General features: G+C 37.8%; 1 protein-coding gene across 9 annotated transcripts in view; it reads left to right on the top strand.

Annotated features, from left to right (window-relative positions):
* The first annotated feature begins 33 nt into the window (after positions 1 to 33).
* ZNF512 (zinc finger protein 512) overlaps positions 34 to 16,614 on the top strand; it is a 28,651-nt gene continuing 12,070 nt past the window's right edge. For 2 of the 9 annotated variants that reach the window (XR_011481911.1, XR_011481912.1), the window contains exons 1-10: positions 35 to 191; positions 711 to 769; positions 9,073 to 9,260; positions 10,211 to 10,306; positions 10,597 to 10,680; positions 11,334 to 11,458; positions 11,956 to 12,042; positions 12,446 to 12,544; positions 13,135 to 13,302; positions 16,090 to 16,284. Coding sequence is in view for 7 of the 9 variants with exons in the window: in XM_020886225.2 (XP_020741884.1) it covers positions 162 to 191; positions 711 to 769; positions 9,073 to 9,260; positions 10,211 to 10,306; positions 10,597 to 10,680; positions 11,334 to 11,458; positions 11,956 to 12,042; positions 12,446 to 12,544; positions 13,135 to 13,302; positions 16,090 to 16,284 (1,131 nt within the window). In the remaining 2 variants the exon portion in view is untranslated. Of the gene's footprint in view, positions 192 to 710; positions 770 to 6,307; positions 8,301 to 9,072; positions 9,261 to 10,210; positions 10,307 to 10,596; positions 10,681 to 11,333; positions 11,459 to 11,955; positions 12,043 to 12,445; positions 12,545 to 13,134; positions 13,303 to 16,089; positions 16,285 to 16,614 lie in introns of those variants that run through there. The other 7 variants (XM_070450022.1, XM_020886225.2, XM_070450028.1 and 4 more) reach the window with 7 other exon arrangements.

Below are 16,614 nucleotides of genomic sequence, written 5' to 3'. Positions count from 1 at the left end.
TCGCCCCTGCCGCAGCCCCCTCGGAAGCTGCTAGGCGGAAGTAGACGTTCGCCACCGGGCTCGCGGACCCGACTCTACATCCGGGAGCGGAGAGGAGAGCGGAAGTGGCGTTGGTCTGGCCGGAGCCCTTGGGTGAATTTGTTAGGCGTGGAGAGGGAGTGATGTCTTCCAGACTCGGTGCAGTGCCCGCTGTGAGTTTCTCGGTTTGACCGTTACGCTTTAGGGGTAGCGCTGTCGAGCGCGCCACACGCGGTGCCTCGCTTTTGTCCCCTGCTCAGAGTCGGTTTTCTCAGAGCTCAGCGTAGGCCCCACCCTTCTAGGTCAGATCTATGAGCCCCCGTATTTACCCCCACTTTCTGCTGCCCGTTCCCCACCCCCTTGGACTAAATTCCTCATCAGATTACCGTTAGTCTCTATTCCTTTTACATCCCTGATGTCTCCCATATCCTTTGTCCTGTCTTTCCGTCTCCCGTTTAGAGTCTTTCTTGGACCAGGGCTTTGAGAATGGAAGAGATGAAGGCTCTGGTGGTGTCACCTGCCTTGACCCCGTAGGTAGGGTGGCGCACTTTCCCTAAAAAGTCTTGCCTTGTTCAGTGTGCAGTAGTAGCCCTGGGAGAGCTTCAGTTCTTGGCGCAGGGGGATTCATCTTTTTGTGGTCAAGTTTCAGAGGTCCCTAGCATACACTCACTCATGTGCTTACCATTTGCTAGACCCCGGGACCCACACCCTTTAAGCAGCAGAGGAGCACGAGGATCGTGGGAGCTAAGAAGTAAGTGAGGTTTTCTGCAGTCCATTTATAATTATGTCACCAGTGTTGTCCAGTAGAACGTCCTGTGATGATAAAAATATTCTACATCCACACTGTCAAGTGTGTTAGCCACTAGCCACGTATCATTTTTGAGCGCTGGAAATGTGGATAGTAGCAGTGAGGAACTGAATTTTAAATGGTATGTTGATTAACTTAAATTTAAATAGCCACCTGTGGCTAGTGGCCATCTGATTAGACGGTGCAGGTCTAATCTTGGTGTGGGGGAGGAAAACACCCCTTGCAAAAAAAAAGTACGGATTATAATAAAAATGGAATGTGTGACTGTGTAGCCCTGCATTTCTTTAGACATTATATATGTACTCATGAATACATTGATGAACTTGGGAAGTACTGATGAAAATGACTAAGAAGTACTTATATTTTCAAACTACTTGGCTTCAAGGCTGGCTTATTATATTGTATACTGAATGCGCTAAGGTTTTCCATATTCGTTAATACAAAAAAATTCTTGTTCAGGAGATACTCAGAAAGGATTAATTCCTTCATATAACATTTACTAAATATCTGCTTTATGTCAGTTGCGTGTTAGGTTAGATATACAGACATGAAAAACACAAGGAGATCAACACAATACTGTGTAATGAAATATTTTTATTTCAAGAATTATATATAGTCTTTGGGAAGGTGAGTGATGTTTGGAAGGGAAGGGTTGCTGGTGCAAATCACTCCTAAACAGACTTGAAAGTCAAGGAATAATGCATTTAACCATAAGGAAAAGGATTTTTTTGTTTGTTTTTCAGAAGAAATAACAATGTGAATTTGTAAAAGGTTTTAATGGAATAGCAAATGGGTAATTGTTAGGAAATGTAAAGGCTTATGGGCTCTCATCCATTGATAATCAGAATCATTGGGCATCAGAATCCCTATTTTTGACTAGCCTAGGATATTGTGGAGTTTGAGAATCACTGATGAGAATTGAGACTAGAAGAGTAAAGGATGAAAACGTGGAAAAGATCAGTGTTTAAGGTTTGGGTAGAATAAAAAAAGGCTGCAGATGATACTGAGATGAACTTAAAATATTTTTCTAATAAAATATAACTATTTTCACCTAGAGAATGAACTAGGGGCTCTTAAAAGTTCTTGGTAGATCAGAAAGGAGTTGAAAATAGGTTAAACTTTTCATCTTCATGATAAGAAGCCAAGACTAAACAACAAATTATTTTAAAGTCACTACCGTTATGATAGTCATTGTTGGAGCCAAAAGCTATTTCTTGTCATATTTATGGAAAGAAAGAGAGTGAGTGAGTGAGTGAGTGAGTGAAAGTCGCTCAGTTGTGTCCGACTCTTTGAGACCCCATGGACAGTAGCCTACCAGACTCCTCTGTCCATGGAATTCTTCATGCAAGAACACTGGACTGGCCTGGATTGCCATTTCCTTCTCCAGGGGATCTTCCTGACCCAGGATCAAACCCGGGTCTCCTGCATTGTAGACAAATTGTTTACTGACTGAGCCACCACAGAAGCCCCAGTATAAAGAAGTTTGATATTAATCTGGTTTTTAATAAATAATAAAAAAATAAATAAACCCTGAGTTGATAGGTACTGTAAAATACTTGAGAATTGTTTTTGTTGAGTGCTTTAAAAATAAGAAACCTGGAGAGAGAATTCCCTGTCCACAATGACTTAATCCTCAAGTTAATCATGCTGACATATAAACTAGTTGATTTTTCACTATACACATGCTTATTCATGAGCAGGGAGCTGGGTATGTCTGAGTCCAACATTGACTGTATAGAAATTCCTATGAGGATGTTTCCTAAGAGGAGTCATATGGGACTTGACTCTTTATAGCCTGTTGATACTATCAGGTTTTTCTGGTAGAGATTATTCCCATTGTTTGGTATGGTGGGTTTTGGCCCGAGAGGACTACCTATTCCCATTAAATTATTTTTATACCTTCACTGAGGTATAATTGAAGTGCAGTTGGCTTCATATGTTGAAAGTATAGGGTACCTTCAGCTTTGACATAATGTAAGTACCCATGAAACTGTCACCACAATCAAGATAAGTTTCCTTGTCTCCCATAAGTTTTCTCATGTCCCTTTGCAATTCATTCCTCCCTTCACGCCTGTTGCCAGACACCCACTGACCTGTTTTCTGTCACTGTACAGTGGTTTGCATGTTCTAGGATTTTATATAAATGAAATCAGACACTATGTCCTCTTTCTGCATTCTTTCTTTCACTCAGAATAATGATTTTGAGTGAAAAATAGTTTTTATTGCTAAAAAGAATTCCATTATGGATATACCATAGTTTGTTTAGCCATCTACCTGAGAGATGTTTGCATTATTTTCAGTATGAGGGTGTTAGAATAAAACTGCCATGAACATTATGTGCAAGTATCTGTGTGGAAAAATATTTTTGTTCTCTTGATAAATACTTAACACAATATATATTTATAAGATGGTACTTACCATCTTAGATTGATGAGCTCATATGTCAGGAGTATGTTTAAGTTTTTAAGAAATTATTTTGCAAGTTGGTGATATGATTTTACATTCCTACCAGCAGTGTATGAAAGTAAGTCTCAATTTTAGCAGCTTTAATGGTGTGTAGTGGTGTTTCATTTTGGTTTTAATTAGCATTTTCCTGATGAATAATGATGTAAAACATCTGTTTATGTGTTTTATTGGTCATTCATATATCTTCTTTTGTCAAATGTGTGTTCATGTCTTTGTGTGTGTGTGTGTGTGTGTGTTCATGTCATTTGCCACCAAAAAAAAAAAGTTCTGTCTCACTATTAAATTGTACTATTTAATTAAAAATTTTTTTGAATACATTTCCTTTGTTACATATATCTTGACTATTTCCTCAAGTCAGTGGTTTGCATTTCATTTTCCTAATGGTATCTTTTGAAGAGCAAAAGTTTTAAATTTATCATTAAAAATAAAAAGAATTTTATCATTTTTTTCCTTTTATGTTTTGTGTTTTTTGTGTTTTATTTAAGGAAACTTTGCCATCTCTGATTGCAAAGATTTTTTTCCTGCATTTTCTTCCAGATGTTTTATAGGTTTTGCATTCAGGTCTGTGGCTCATTTAGAGTTAATTTTTATGCATGGTGTGTTATAAAGATCAGTATTAATTCCTTATATATCTAGTTGTTGAAAAGACTTTCCTTTCCCTATTCAATTGCCTTTGCACCTTTGTCCAAAATCAGTTAAATGTACGTAGGTGTGGGTTTCCTTGGTGGCTCAGTGGTAAAGAATCCACCTGCCAATGCAGGAGACATGAATTCGATCCCTAAGTCAGGAAGATCCCCTGGAGAAGGAAATGTCAACCCATTACAGTATTCTTGGCTGTAAAACACCATGGGCAGAGTTTCCTCATGGGCTGCAGTCCATGGGGTCACAAAAAGAGCCGGACATGACTTAGTGACTAAACAACACATATAGGTGTGGGTCTGTTTCTGAACTCCTGTTATCCTATTCCATTGATGTATATGTTTGTCTTTTTGGTAATACTGAACTATCTTGACACTGTAGCATTACAGTAAGTCTTGAAATCAGTTGTCGTGTACTTTGTTTTTTCAAGATTGTTTCAGCTGTTATGTTTTCTTTGTTTTTTAATATAAATTCTGCAGTTTGTCATCTCTATAAAAAGAAGCTAAAATAAAAATAAAAAGGAAGCATACTGGAGTATTGATTGGTACATATATTGAATCTGTAGGTAGATTTAGGGAGAATTGCCATTTTTAACATTTTCTGATTTATAAGCATATTTTCCATTTGTTTTGGTCTTCATTTTTTCTTGCCATTGTGTTGTAGTTCATTGTAAAAGTCTTGGATGGCTTTTTTAAAAATTTTAATTCGAGGCTAATTATAATATTGTGGTGGTCTTGGATGGCTTTTGTTAGATTTGTTTTTAGGTTCCTAGATTTGTTCCTAGATTCCTGTGTTTTTTGTTATTGTCAGTGCTATTATTTTTATAAGTCTGTTTTCTAGTTGCTTGTTGCCAGTAGCTACAAATACAATTGAACTTTTGTAATTTAACCTTGAATCCTGCCACTTGCTAAATTCATTTTTAATTCTAGTAATTATTTCATGTATTTCCTTAGATTGTCTTTATAAACAAACTGCGAAAAATCTGTTAAAAAAACCCTGCAAATCAGTTCAGTTGCTCAGTCATGTCAAGACTCTTTGTGACCTCATGGAATGTAGCGCACCAGGCCTCCCTGTCCATCACCAACTCCTGGAGTTTATTCAAACTCATGTCCATTGAGTTGGTGATGCCATCCAACCATCTCATCCTCTGTTGTCCCCTTCTCCTGCCTTCAGTCTTTCCCAGTGTCAGGGTCTTTTCAAATGAGTCAGTTCCTCATCAGTTGGCTAAGATGTGTAGAATTGTCTGCTTTTCTTTTTCTGTCAGTTTTATTTTGTATACTCTGAGCCTCTGTTGTTAGACATGTGCAATGAGTAATTATGTCTTCCTGATGATGTTATTTTTATTATGAAGTGTTTCTTTTTATATCTGGTAATACTCTATGTCTTGAAGTCTATTTTATCTGATAGTAAAATAGCTACTCCATCCTTATTATGTTTGCTGATGGCATAGTATGATTGTTTTATACCTTTACTTCCAATCCACATATGTCGTTTATGTTTAAAGTGTGCCTCTTGTGGACAGCCTATATTAAAATACTTTTTTTATTTACTCTCTCAATGTCTGACTTTCACCTGGAGTAATTAGGCCATAAATGTTTAAATTAATTATTGACATGATTGGATTTAAGTTTGCCATTTAATTATTCATTCTCTCTACCTTGTTTTTTTATTCCTATATACCTTCTTTTGGATTACTTAAATGTTTAGTGTTCCATTTTATTTTATTTAATTTTTACTGTCCCTCCCCCCTGCCTTTTTTTTTGGTGGGGGAGAGATTTGGTAATGGTTGCTTTCAGAATTACAATATACATACCTATCGTTTCATCATCTACTTAAAGTTAATATCCAGCCACTTTGCTTAAATGTAGAAGCCTTAACCATATAAATTGCTTTAACTGCCTATTGCTGACTATTAAATTATAGCTGTTGTATATGTTATATGTACATTTACCTTACTAGATAATGTTAAAATTTTGCTTTAAACAGTTTTTAATATTTGTCAACCTATTTACCATTTCTCTTACTCTTTCTTCATTATTAAAAATCCAGATTTCCCTCTAGTGTCATTTTTTCCTTCAGTTGAAATTATTTCCCTTTGCATTTTTCACAGAGCAGTTCTGCTGGTGACAAATTTTCTTAGTTTTTGTTCATCTTAAGGGTATTTTTCACTGAATGTGGAATTTCAGGTTGATAAATCTTTTCTCTCAGGATCTTAAAGATGATGTTGTGCTGTCTTCTGTCCTTGGTTTCTGTTGAGAAAATCATCATTTGAATCATTGTTCTCTGTATGTAATATGTCATTTTTTTTCTAGCTGCTTTCTGGATTTTTTAAATCTTCAGTTTTAAACAGTTTCATTAAGATATATCTAGGTGTGTTTTTCTTTGAATTTATCCTATTGAGTGTTTAATTTACAGCTCCGTGAATCTGTGAATTTTAAGTCTTTCATTAAACTTGGGGGATTTTTCCACCGTTACCTTTTTAAAAATATTTTTTCTTAGTCTCTGCCTCTCTTTCCTCTTCTGTGATTACAACTATATCTAGGTTAGATCTTTTGATATTGATCCACAGATTGTTGAGGCTCTGTGGACTGTTCTTCAGTCTTTTTCCCTCTTTGTTCTTCAGATTGGTTAATTTCTCCTGATCTGTCTTAAGTTCATAGATTCTTTCCTCTGTCATCTCCCTTTTGTTACTAGTCCATCCAGTGAGTTTTTTATTTTATTTGTTATTTTTCAGTTCTTAAATTTCATTTGGTTCTTTATGATTTTTATTTTTTTGCTGATGATTCCTGCATTTTCCTTTATTTCAAGTGTGTTTTCCTTTCATGAAGTGTAGTTATAATAGCTGCTTTAAAGACTTTGATAGTTCCATCATCTGCATCATCATGGAATTGACATCTGTTTATTTGTCCTTTAAGAATTGCTTGCATTTTACTGGTTCTTTGTATACTGCATAATTTTGGATTTTTATTCTCAAGATTGTGAATGTTATTTGTGTAGATTGTGAGTCTTTTTAGAATCTTCTGGGGATCGTTGCTGCTTTTATTTCTGTTTAGGTTCAGACCATAAATTCTGTTCTGCTTTCTGAAGGTATTGGTTCAGTCTTAGTTCCTTTCTTTGAGTCTTATTTATGATGGTTTAGAGCTTAGGGGTTAGTTTTAGACGTTTTCAGGTTTTTCAAATCCTGTTTTCAGTTTTCCAATCTTCTAATACATTGGTTTGGATCTGTTTCATACTGATAACTTAGGGGTTAGTCTGAGACTTGTGTGCTTTGTTCAAATCTTATTACATTTTTCAAAGCCTTTGCTAAGCTGGTTTGACTATGTTCCATACATGCATAACTCAGGTTAAGCAGTGATTTGTGTGGATTTGTACACAGAATTAGGAGATTACCTTCTTTGCCTGCCTCTGCTCTGTGATTCACTCATGTTCTCTAATATATAGACACCCCTTTTCATGGATTCTAAGGCCAAAAAGTTTCTACTGGAATTTAAGGTGTCCTTGCTGGTCTGCAGGTGGAGCCCATCATGTTGCAAAGCCACTTGTGAGAGGGGGAAAGAAACTAGAAAGCATACCCTGTGTAACTCAGTTCTACCAGTTTTAACTCTTCTGCACAATCCACCTGCTTTTGTTTACTTTTTGAGGTCCAGAGTTTTTCGTTGTAATCAGCAGGAAGAATGGGCTATAGTGGGCATATGCCACTATGCAAAAGCGGGACATTTCTATATTAAAGCTGTAATATTGAACCTCATGTACAGAGAGCTGAGAATCATTTTTCCCTTTTTGTAGCATACTGACATTGTAAGCCTCTGTTATTTTTCTGTTTTTCCAATCCCCATGTCTGTCCCCTTCCTCCCAGAGACAGCCATACTAACAAGTTTGGTATTTGTCCTTAAATAGTTGAGTCCTTGTAAAATAGCTAGTGTTATTTGTGTATTTGTTAATTTACTGAGTTGACATTGTACTATAGATCTGTTCTGTTTCTTGTTTTTATTCCACAATATGCTTTTTAGTTATGTTCATAGATGTGTAGAGATGGTTTATTGCTTCTAACAACTACATAGTATTCTGTAGTAAGCATGTATCACATTTTACTTTTTTCCCCCTAAGAATGGTCACCAGTGTTACTTCTAACTCCCTGCTACCACAAACCTCTATGTGTAATTCTTACCAACTCTGCCTCTAAAGTATTGTCTTGAGTTTTTTGTTTTGTCATCTCTACTGCGAAACTTTAGTTCAAGCTTAAGCTTTTGTCATCTCTTACCCATACTGTTGCAACAAACTGCTAACTCTTCTCTTTTCATTCACTCATCCTCTGTGGGTCATTTTTTGTACAGCATCCAGAGTGGCCTTTCTAAATCACACATCTAAGGTAGGTCTCACACAGTTGGTTGGAAAGGGGATGTCTCAGAGATCCTGGACTAAGCAGTTTGAGAACTGCTACTCTACCACACTTTGAGACACCTAGAAGATACTATGTTGCTACTCAGTAATGTTTGTTAATTGCATAAGTGACTGGTCTTAGATTTGGAAATTTGGATGTAGCTGTATACCAGATTTCTGGCCAGTGTAACTCAGATAAGATAGCACCCTTCCTTTAGCTATGAAATCTTAAGTATCATGTTGCTTAAGTAAGACAGGGTGTCCTGACATCAAGGTTTAGGGCTGAGGCTAAGGGAAAAGGAAGATGGATCAGACTAGAGTTTACAAACTGTTCTTTTCCTTCTTTATTCTTAGGGGTACTATTTGGTTACTGTCCCTCTGCCAGAGAAATAGAGAAGCCTGGATATACCTTCTTAAAGATCAGGAGATCTTCTGAAGGGTCATCAAACACCCTGTTACTTTTACTACTTTCTTTTCTTTGATGAATTTAGGAAAGAATACCTATTTTGGCTATAAAGTGATGATTTATGGAGAGTGCTTATTTTTTCTGATTATAGCAGAGTGTAATAACAATTTTATGTATTGTATCGGGTCAACTATTTTAATTGTTAGAAAACTACAATCTAAATTGTTTTTATTATCAGGCTTCTTAGTTTTTTTGTACAGGTAACCAACTTGGTTATCTTCTTAGGATGTAATATAGTTAATCGGAACTTTATCCCAGACCCTTCTTTGTGGTGTTTCTCTTTGTGTCATGTTAGTAGCAGGACCCAATGCTCCATAAAGGATAATAGTTTCCAGTACACTATCCCTCACGATGACTCCTTAAGCGGCTCATCATCTGCTTCTTCATGTGAGCCAGTGAGTGATTTTCCAGCGTCTTTCCGAAAATCTACCTACTGGATGAAAATGAGAAGGATCAAGTCAGCTGCTGCTTCCCATGTAGAAGGTATCAGTATTATTATTTTATTCTATCTTATTCCAAAGACAGAGAACTCTCTACTTAATATTTTGAGGTGGTGGTTTAGTCGCTAAGTCATGTCTGACTCTTTGTGACCCTATGGATTGTAGACCAGACTCCTCTGTCCATGGGATTTCCCAGGCAAGAATACTGGAGTGGATTGCCATTTCTTTCTCCAGTATTTTGAGGTAGCTATTGTAAATGACTTTTAAAGTATTAAGTACCACTTATGTGTTTCTTATTAGTGATTGAATTTTTTTTTTTTTTTTTGGCTGTGCTGTGCAGCTTGTGGAATCTTAGTTCCCCAGCATGGGATTAAACCTGGAACTCAGCAGTGAAAGCAGAGTCCTAACCACTGGACAGCCAGGGAACTCCCTTGAAATTTTTTAAGGTGTTAGGCTGTCACACACTATTAGTTTCATGAACTGTTCCTCTATTTTACTGAGTGAAAGTCTGCAGATCTTATTTCTCTAGGCTATACTGGTATCACCTTTCCTTTTCACATGAATTGAACTTTTATTTCCATTGTTCTAGTTTGATCCTCTGTTGAAGGTTTAGGGACTGGCGGTAAAAGGGCTGTTCTAAGTAGAATTTTCTTAGTGGTTATAGCCTGAGGGGTTCTTGGGAGCCCTTTATCTTGGACAGTTAGCCTCAAATCAGGATCAAACAAATCACACTGCCTAAAGGACCTTAATAGTCACAGGGAACAGTTAATCATTTGGAATGGAGAACAATACAGAAGGAAAAGGGGAGGTTGAGTCAATTAATAGAAGGTTATATCAACTTCCCTAAAAAACTTATGAACACTTCATGAGGCCTCGCTTGCTGATGATCTTTTTTTCCTTTCATGATCTTGTGATAGATAATTTAGAGGCAGGCCTAGATGTTCATATATAAACCATACTAAGATTTTGTTTTGTTTTCTTGTGTTATTTCAGGGTCAGGTGGAGTATCAACCAAAGGAAAAAGGAAACCGAGGCAGGAAGAAGATGAAGACTATCGAGAATTTCCTCAGAAGAAGCATAAGCTTTATGGTAAGGGAGTAACTTCGCTAATTCTTTTTCCCTGGGTGCCTAGGTTTTGTTTTTTGAAGGTGAAAGGAACCTTAGGTTTTGGCCTTAAGCATTTTTGAGCCCTTTGAATTTTTTGGCAAGGAATGGCCTCCAACCTGCCTTATTTTTTACCCTTTTCTTCTCTCTTGACTTAAGGGAGTCAGTCGGTTGAGGGAGTGGGGCACAGCGTGTTGAGGAGGGAACAGATTTTGGTGGTAGCGCAGGATCAGCAGAGGTGATATGTCAGGCTTCAAGTTTCTGTTTTGCGTCAGGGAGGAAGCAGCGGCCTAAAGCTCAGCCTAATCCCAAAGCCCAGACTCGCCGTATTCGGAAGGAACCACCAGCTTATGCAGCAGGTATGCTTTCAGAAGCTTTGTGAGATCTAGTTCTCTCATTCTGTCTTTGTTGTTGCTGTTGGTAAAGGAATGATGTACCAAAGCATTTCTTTAGGAGGCACTTGTTAGGGACATAGGTTTGAAGATAAGTCATGTTTGTTCAAGTTTTGGCTCTTTGTTAATTCTTTGACCTGCCTCTTAATTTCTGCAAACTTCAGTTTCCTAGTCTCTAAATAGGAATAATAAAGCTGTCAGAATTGTTGTGAAAATTAAATGGGATAAAAGCATTCACCAATCTCTGGCACATATGAACACTTAGCAAACTGGTTGTTACATATCTCAGTTACGTATCCCATTCTTACATGCTGCTATGAAAAATGTTACTCATTGTCACTTATAGGTCAGTAAAACTGGGGAAAAAGTTATTGTCCATTTCTATGAGCCACTGGGCTTGGGAGTAGTTCTTCAATGGTTTTTGTCATGGGAATTGAGTAGGAGTTTCTGAAACTCTTCACTGTCTGAAAAAATTTATTTCTAGAAGTTATATACAGCAAGAGTTTTTCCCCCAGGAAGAGAAAAAGCCACTTTATGATACTTTTCCTAAAGTCTGAGATTGTGCTTTTTGTATCTGGAGAATACCGCAAATTGTAAGTGTTCCTTTCTCTCCTTTGTAGGCAGTTTAGAGGAGCAGTGGTACTTAGAAATTGTGGATAAAGGCAGTGTCTCCTGTCCTACCTGCCAGGCAGTGGGGAGAAAGACCATAGAGGGCTTAAAGAAACACATGGAAAACTGCAAACAGGTTAGATAATTTGTGGCATTTCATAACTCATGAATTTTTACCCAAACTTGAAACCTCCGGCGCTGCGTTGGATATGCTGATTATTGTGGAGAAGAGGCAGCATTGTGTCATAGAGAGTCTGACAGACTTGGGTTTGAATTGTTATTCAGCCACTTACTTGTTGGGTCATTTAGTTTTTCATTTGTGGACCTCAATTTTCACATTTATAAAGTAGCAATTATTACTTCCTGTGTAACCCATGAGGATAAAAAAGTGCCTGTCCCATTTCTTGACAAATACTGGCACTCAGTAAATGGTAGTTCTTATTATTTTAAAAATGCGTAGCCTTTACCTCTTTGCCCTTGAGGACATGACAGTGAATTTGGGGGATTTTGAGATTCATTATTATTGTATAATTTGGGAAATGAAGATACAGATGAGAGCATTTGCATAGGACTTTGTGACATCCTGTTTCTTTGTTGAACAGTTTGGCACTGAGCAGCATTTTTCCCTTGTAGGAAATGTTTACTTGTCATCATTGTGGGAAACAGCTTCGTTCATTAGCAGGGATGAAGTATCACGTCATGGCAAATCATAATAGCTTGGTAAGAGCATCTTCTGTCCCTCATGAGCGTGTGATATTTGAATGTCTTTACTTGGATGAGTGTAGAAACCTCAGTGGAGATGGCTAAAGCTCTGGGACTTCATAGGGATGTAAGGAAGAAGAGATCATTTTGATAGAAGAGTTACACACAATAAAATGTGGATACGGAAGTATTTGAGGTATTTGTGGGTTTAGGTTAGCCCAAAGGTTCATATCCTGAGAGGTAGAGACTTTGAACTCTTAGTTCCTTTACATTCACTTTACTGTTCAGGAGAAGATAAAGAAAGCCAGGAGTCAGATAACTTAGATTTCGTGATCATTAGCTTAGGTTCTAGTCCAGTCCTTGATTCTCATGGAATTTTTTTCTGTGAATCATCTGCCTGTTTGTTTCTCTTGTTTTCAAGCCCATTTTAAAGGCTGGAGATGAAATAGATGAACCAAGTGAGAGGGAACGTCTCCGAACAGTTCTGAAGAGACTGGGAAAGCTGAGATGCATGCGTGAGGTAAGAGCCCAAAGACAGAAACTCCATTTGCCTGGAGCCTCAGGTCAGTGTCTTTCTGTTACTTGCTCCCATCTCTCCTTCTCCCTTACAGAACTGGTTTTGTGTCATCTTCCAGCATCAGAGTAACTTCTGATTTTCAAGGTCTCCTGAACTCATTAACAGTTCTTTATTTTCTTTCTCATCTCCAGAAATGTGTGCTTCTCCCTTTTCCCTTTGTTTGAAGGAGTTTCTTTGTCATCCTTTCTTTTGTGTGATAAAGAGGATCATAGTACCCTCATATTGAGGAACTTTGGTATTGCTGGGTATTTGGTGTTGGAATGGAGCTGGTTCATAGATCAAGGAGGAAGCTCTGACACAGAGGAGGTATACAGTTCTAGGTTGTTGAATGCTGACTAAACTGGTTGAATTTCATGCTTGGTGGTAGAAAGGATAGTACTTGGGCCAGGGAAAAGGAAGGGTTGTGCCAATGGGAAATGTTGAAGAGGGTCTAGTAATATCAGAGCGTCTAGTTGTGTGATATGGCTCTTTAGAAATTAGAGGTCATATCAAAATATGTAAGATTAAAATATAGGCCTTTCTCCTGTGTTCAGAGTTGCTCTAGTAGCTTCACCAGCATTATGGGATATCTGTACCATGTGAGAAAATGTGGCAAAGGGGCTGCTGAGCTGGAGAAGATGACCCTGAAATGTCACCACTGTGGAAAGCCGTATAGATCGAAGGCTGGACTTGCGTATCACCTGAGGTCAGAGCATGGTCCTGTGAGTACTGATTACTTTCCAGACCCTGTTTGGGGGTCTATTCTGTGGTGACTGCTTTGCGGCTACATCTTCTGTACATCCTTGGTTCCTCATTTGTAGTTCCTTTTATTCTGAATGTTTTTGTTCTCTTTTTCCTTGTTTCTGTGCTCTTTCTGCTGTTTGATCACTATTAGGTTAGAGAAATCAAAGTTTATTGTGTAGTCTGGGTCGAAGTAAACTCAATACTGTATTTTTAAAGCATAAGGCATTCTCCCTTAGCTAGAAATTTTATGGGACTCTATCCAGCTGGTTCAGTCCCTCTATTCCAGTTTTCTTGTCCTGACTTTTTCTTTTCCTCATTACATTTCTAGGCTCTCCTACCTCATGTTTCTTTTTAGCACTAAGTTTCAAGGTATAGTTTAGATATGGTCATTAATATTCACCCTTTTTAGTGCACATTATAAGAGTTTGAGAAAAACATATATAACTACTACCACAATCAAGATATAGGACAATTTAATCAGTTCCCCCAAATTCTTTTGTGTCACTTTGTAGTCAGTTGTTCTTCCCACTCCCAGCTGGCTCACCACTGATATATTTCATGTCCTTATAGTTTTGCCTTTTTTGGAATGTTATATAAATGAAGTTGTACAGTAAATACCTTTTTGAGTCTGACTTCTTCCACTAAGCATAATACATTTGAAACTTGTCCATGTCTTACATGTATCATTAGTTTATTCCTTTTTGTTTCTGTCTAGGATTCCATTCTGTCTAGGATGTTTCACAAGTTGTTTATCCATTCACCAGTTGAAGAGCATTTGAGTTGTTTCTAGTTTTTGGCAATCAGGAATAAGCTGCTGTAAATGTTTACATAAAGGTTTTTGCATGAAAATAAGTTTTAATTTCTCTTGGGTAAATAAATACTTAGGAATGGGATTGCTAGGTCATGTGATAAATGTATGGTTTACCTTTTTAAGAAACAGCCAAACTTTTCCAAAGCAGCTGAGCCATTTTCTCACCAGCAGAGTATGAGAATTTTAGTTGCTTTGCATGTTTATCAACTCTTGGCTATTGTCAGGTTCATTTTTGAAATCCATTCTAATAAATATATAGCAGTATTTTACTGCTGTTTTAAATTTGCACTTCCCTAATGACTAGTGATGTTGACTGTCTTTTCATGTGCTTATTGGGAATGTCAGTCTTTAGTGAAATTTCTTCTTTAGTGAAGAGTCTATTGAAATCCTTTGTTCATTTTATTGTTGGAGTATTTGTTGTTTTACTAATAAGTTTTAGGGCTTCCCTGGTGGCTCAGAAGGTAAAGAGTGCACCTACAATGTGGGAGTCCTGTGTTTGATCCCTGTGTTGGGAAGATCCCCTAGAGGAGGGCATGGCAACCCACTCCAGTGTTCTTGCATGGCTTCCCTGATAGCTCAGTTGGTAAAGAATGCACCTGCAATGCAGGAGACCCCAGTTTGATTCCTGGGTCAGGAAGATCTGCTGGAGAAGGGATAGGCTACCCACTCCAGTATTCTTGGGCTTCCCTTGTGGCTCAGCTGGTAAAGAATCCACCTGCAGTGGGGGAGACCTGACCTGGGTTCAATCCCTGGGTTGGGAAGAGCCCCTGGAGAAGAGAACAGCTTCCCACTCCAGTATTCTGCCCTGGAGAATTACATGGACTGTATAGTCCATGGGGTCACAAAGAGTCAAACAAAATTGAGTCACTTTCATTAAGTTTTAAATAATATTTTGAATTTTTTAAAATATATTCTGGACACAAGTCTTTAAGCAGATACATGTTTTACAAATATTTTCTTCTGGTCTTAGTTTGTCTTTGCATTTTTTATAGTGTTTTTCAAAGGGAAGAATTCTTAATTTTCATAAAGTTCAGTTTGTCTTTTTTCTCCCTTCATGGATAATGCTTTTGTTTTTATAGCTAAGATATTTTTGTTCAGTATGATGTATAATTTTCTTTTGCTGCATTAAAACAATCATCATAAAATTAATGGCTTAAACAACATAAATGTATTATCTCACAGTTTATTAGGCCAGAAGTTCAGGCTCAGCTGGTTCTCCTGCGTAGAACCTCATCAGACTGGGCTCAAAGTGTTAGTAGGACTGTTCCTTTATGGAGGTTTGAGGGGCGGATCTGTTTGCAGGATCGTTAAGCTCAATCAAGAATTCAGTTCCATGCAGGTATAAGACCTTATTTCTTTGCTTGCTGGGAGATGTGCTCAGCTTCTGAAGGCCACCTGCAACCTTTGGCTCATGGACGCATTCGTGTTTGAGTCAGCAAGAGTATTGAGTCTCTCTCACCTTGGGAATCTTTCCTGTCTCTTTTTTTCTGTCACACCTGTCTTACTTAAAGTCAGCTGACTGTGGACACAAATTAGATTTACCTTAAAATTAAACCTAGGTTAATGTTTGATTGACTAACTGATGACAGTAGCCTAACAAAGTGGACACATCAGAACCCATCATGCCCGGGATCATAAGAATGTTCTCCCTAGGTTTCTCCTAGAATTTTTATACTTTTTATGGTTTATATCTAGGGCTATGATGCATGTTTATTTCTTTTTATATGGGTATGTCTTGACTTTTAACCACTTGTTACAATACAACAGATTTTATCCTGCTAAGAAGCTTTTTTACCAGTAAAATATGCAGTAATATGGTGGAGCTTGATACTAGTGGTTAGCAAGCTAGTAAAGAGCTATTTTGATTTTTAGGGCAGGAAGGACAGCCTTTAATCACTGGCTCTAATGGAAACCATTTCTCAGGCCTGTGTTTTACTATGTCTTATTCTTGCAGATATCCTTCTTTCCAGAGTCAGGACAGCCAGAGTGCTTGAAGGACATGAGCTTGGAGTCGAAGAGTGGAGGCCGAGTTCAAAGACGTTCTGCCAAGATAGCTGTATACCACCTGCAGGAACTGGCCTCTGCTGAACTGGCTAAGGAATGGCCTAAGAGAAAGGTGCTTCAGGATCTGGTACCCGATGATCGGAAGGTGAGGCAGAAACTTGTATTAATTTTGAACCGTTAGGTCTGATATTGTGCTTACTACATGCAGAAAGGTAAACACATTTGAGTAATTACATGACAAATAGTATTTTTCTCCTTTATCTTCGGAGATGGAGTACATATGATCCAGCTTCAGTGTTTGAATTCATGTAGGTCCTAGAGTGACAGTCTTTTTCAGAAGTTCTTTAAGGAGCTCTCTTAATTTTAGACTACTTCCAGGGGAACCTGAATTCCCAGAATTTTGTTTGGTCTTTGCCCAGTGTGTTTTTACTTTGTTAGTTCATATGTAGTAGTTTAATATTTAGTTTAGGTAAGA

Source organism: Odocoileus virginianus, chromosome 2, assembly GCF_023699985.2.
Source record: "Odocoileus virginianus isolate 20LAN1187 ecotype Illinois chromosome 2, Ovbor_1.2, whole genome shotgun sequence".
NCBI lineage: Eukaryota > Metazoa > Chordata > Mammalia > Artiodactyla > Cervidae > Odocoileus > Odocoileus virginianus.
Note: the sequence above shows the minus strand (reverse complement) of the source record. Positions and strands in the feature narration are given on the sequence as shown.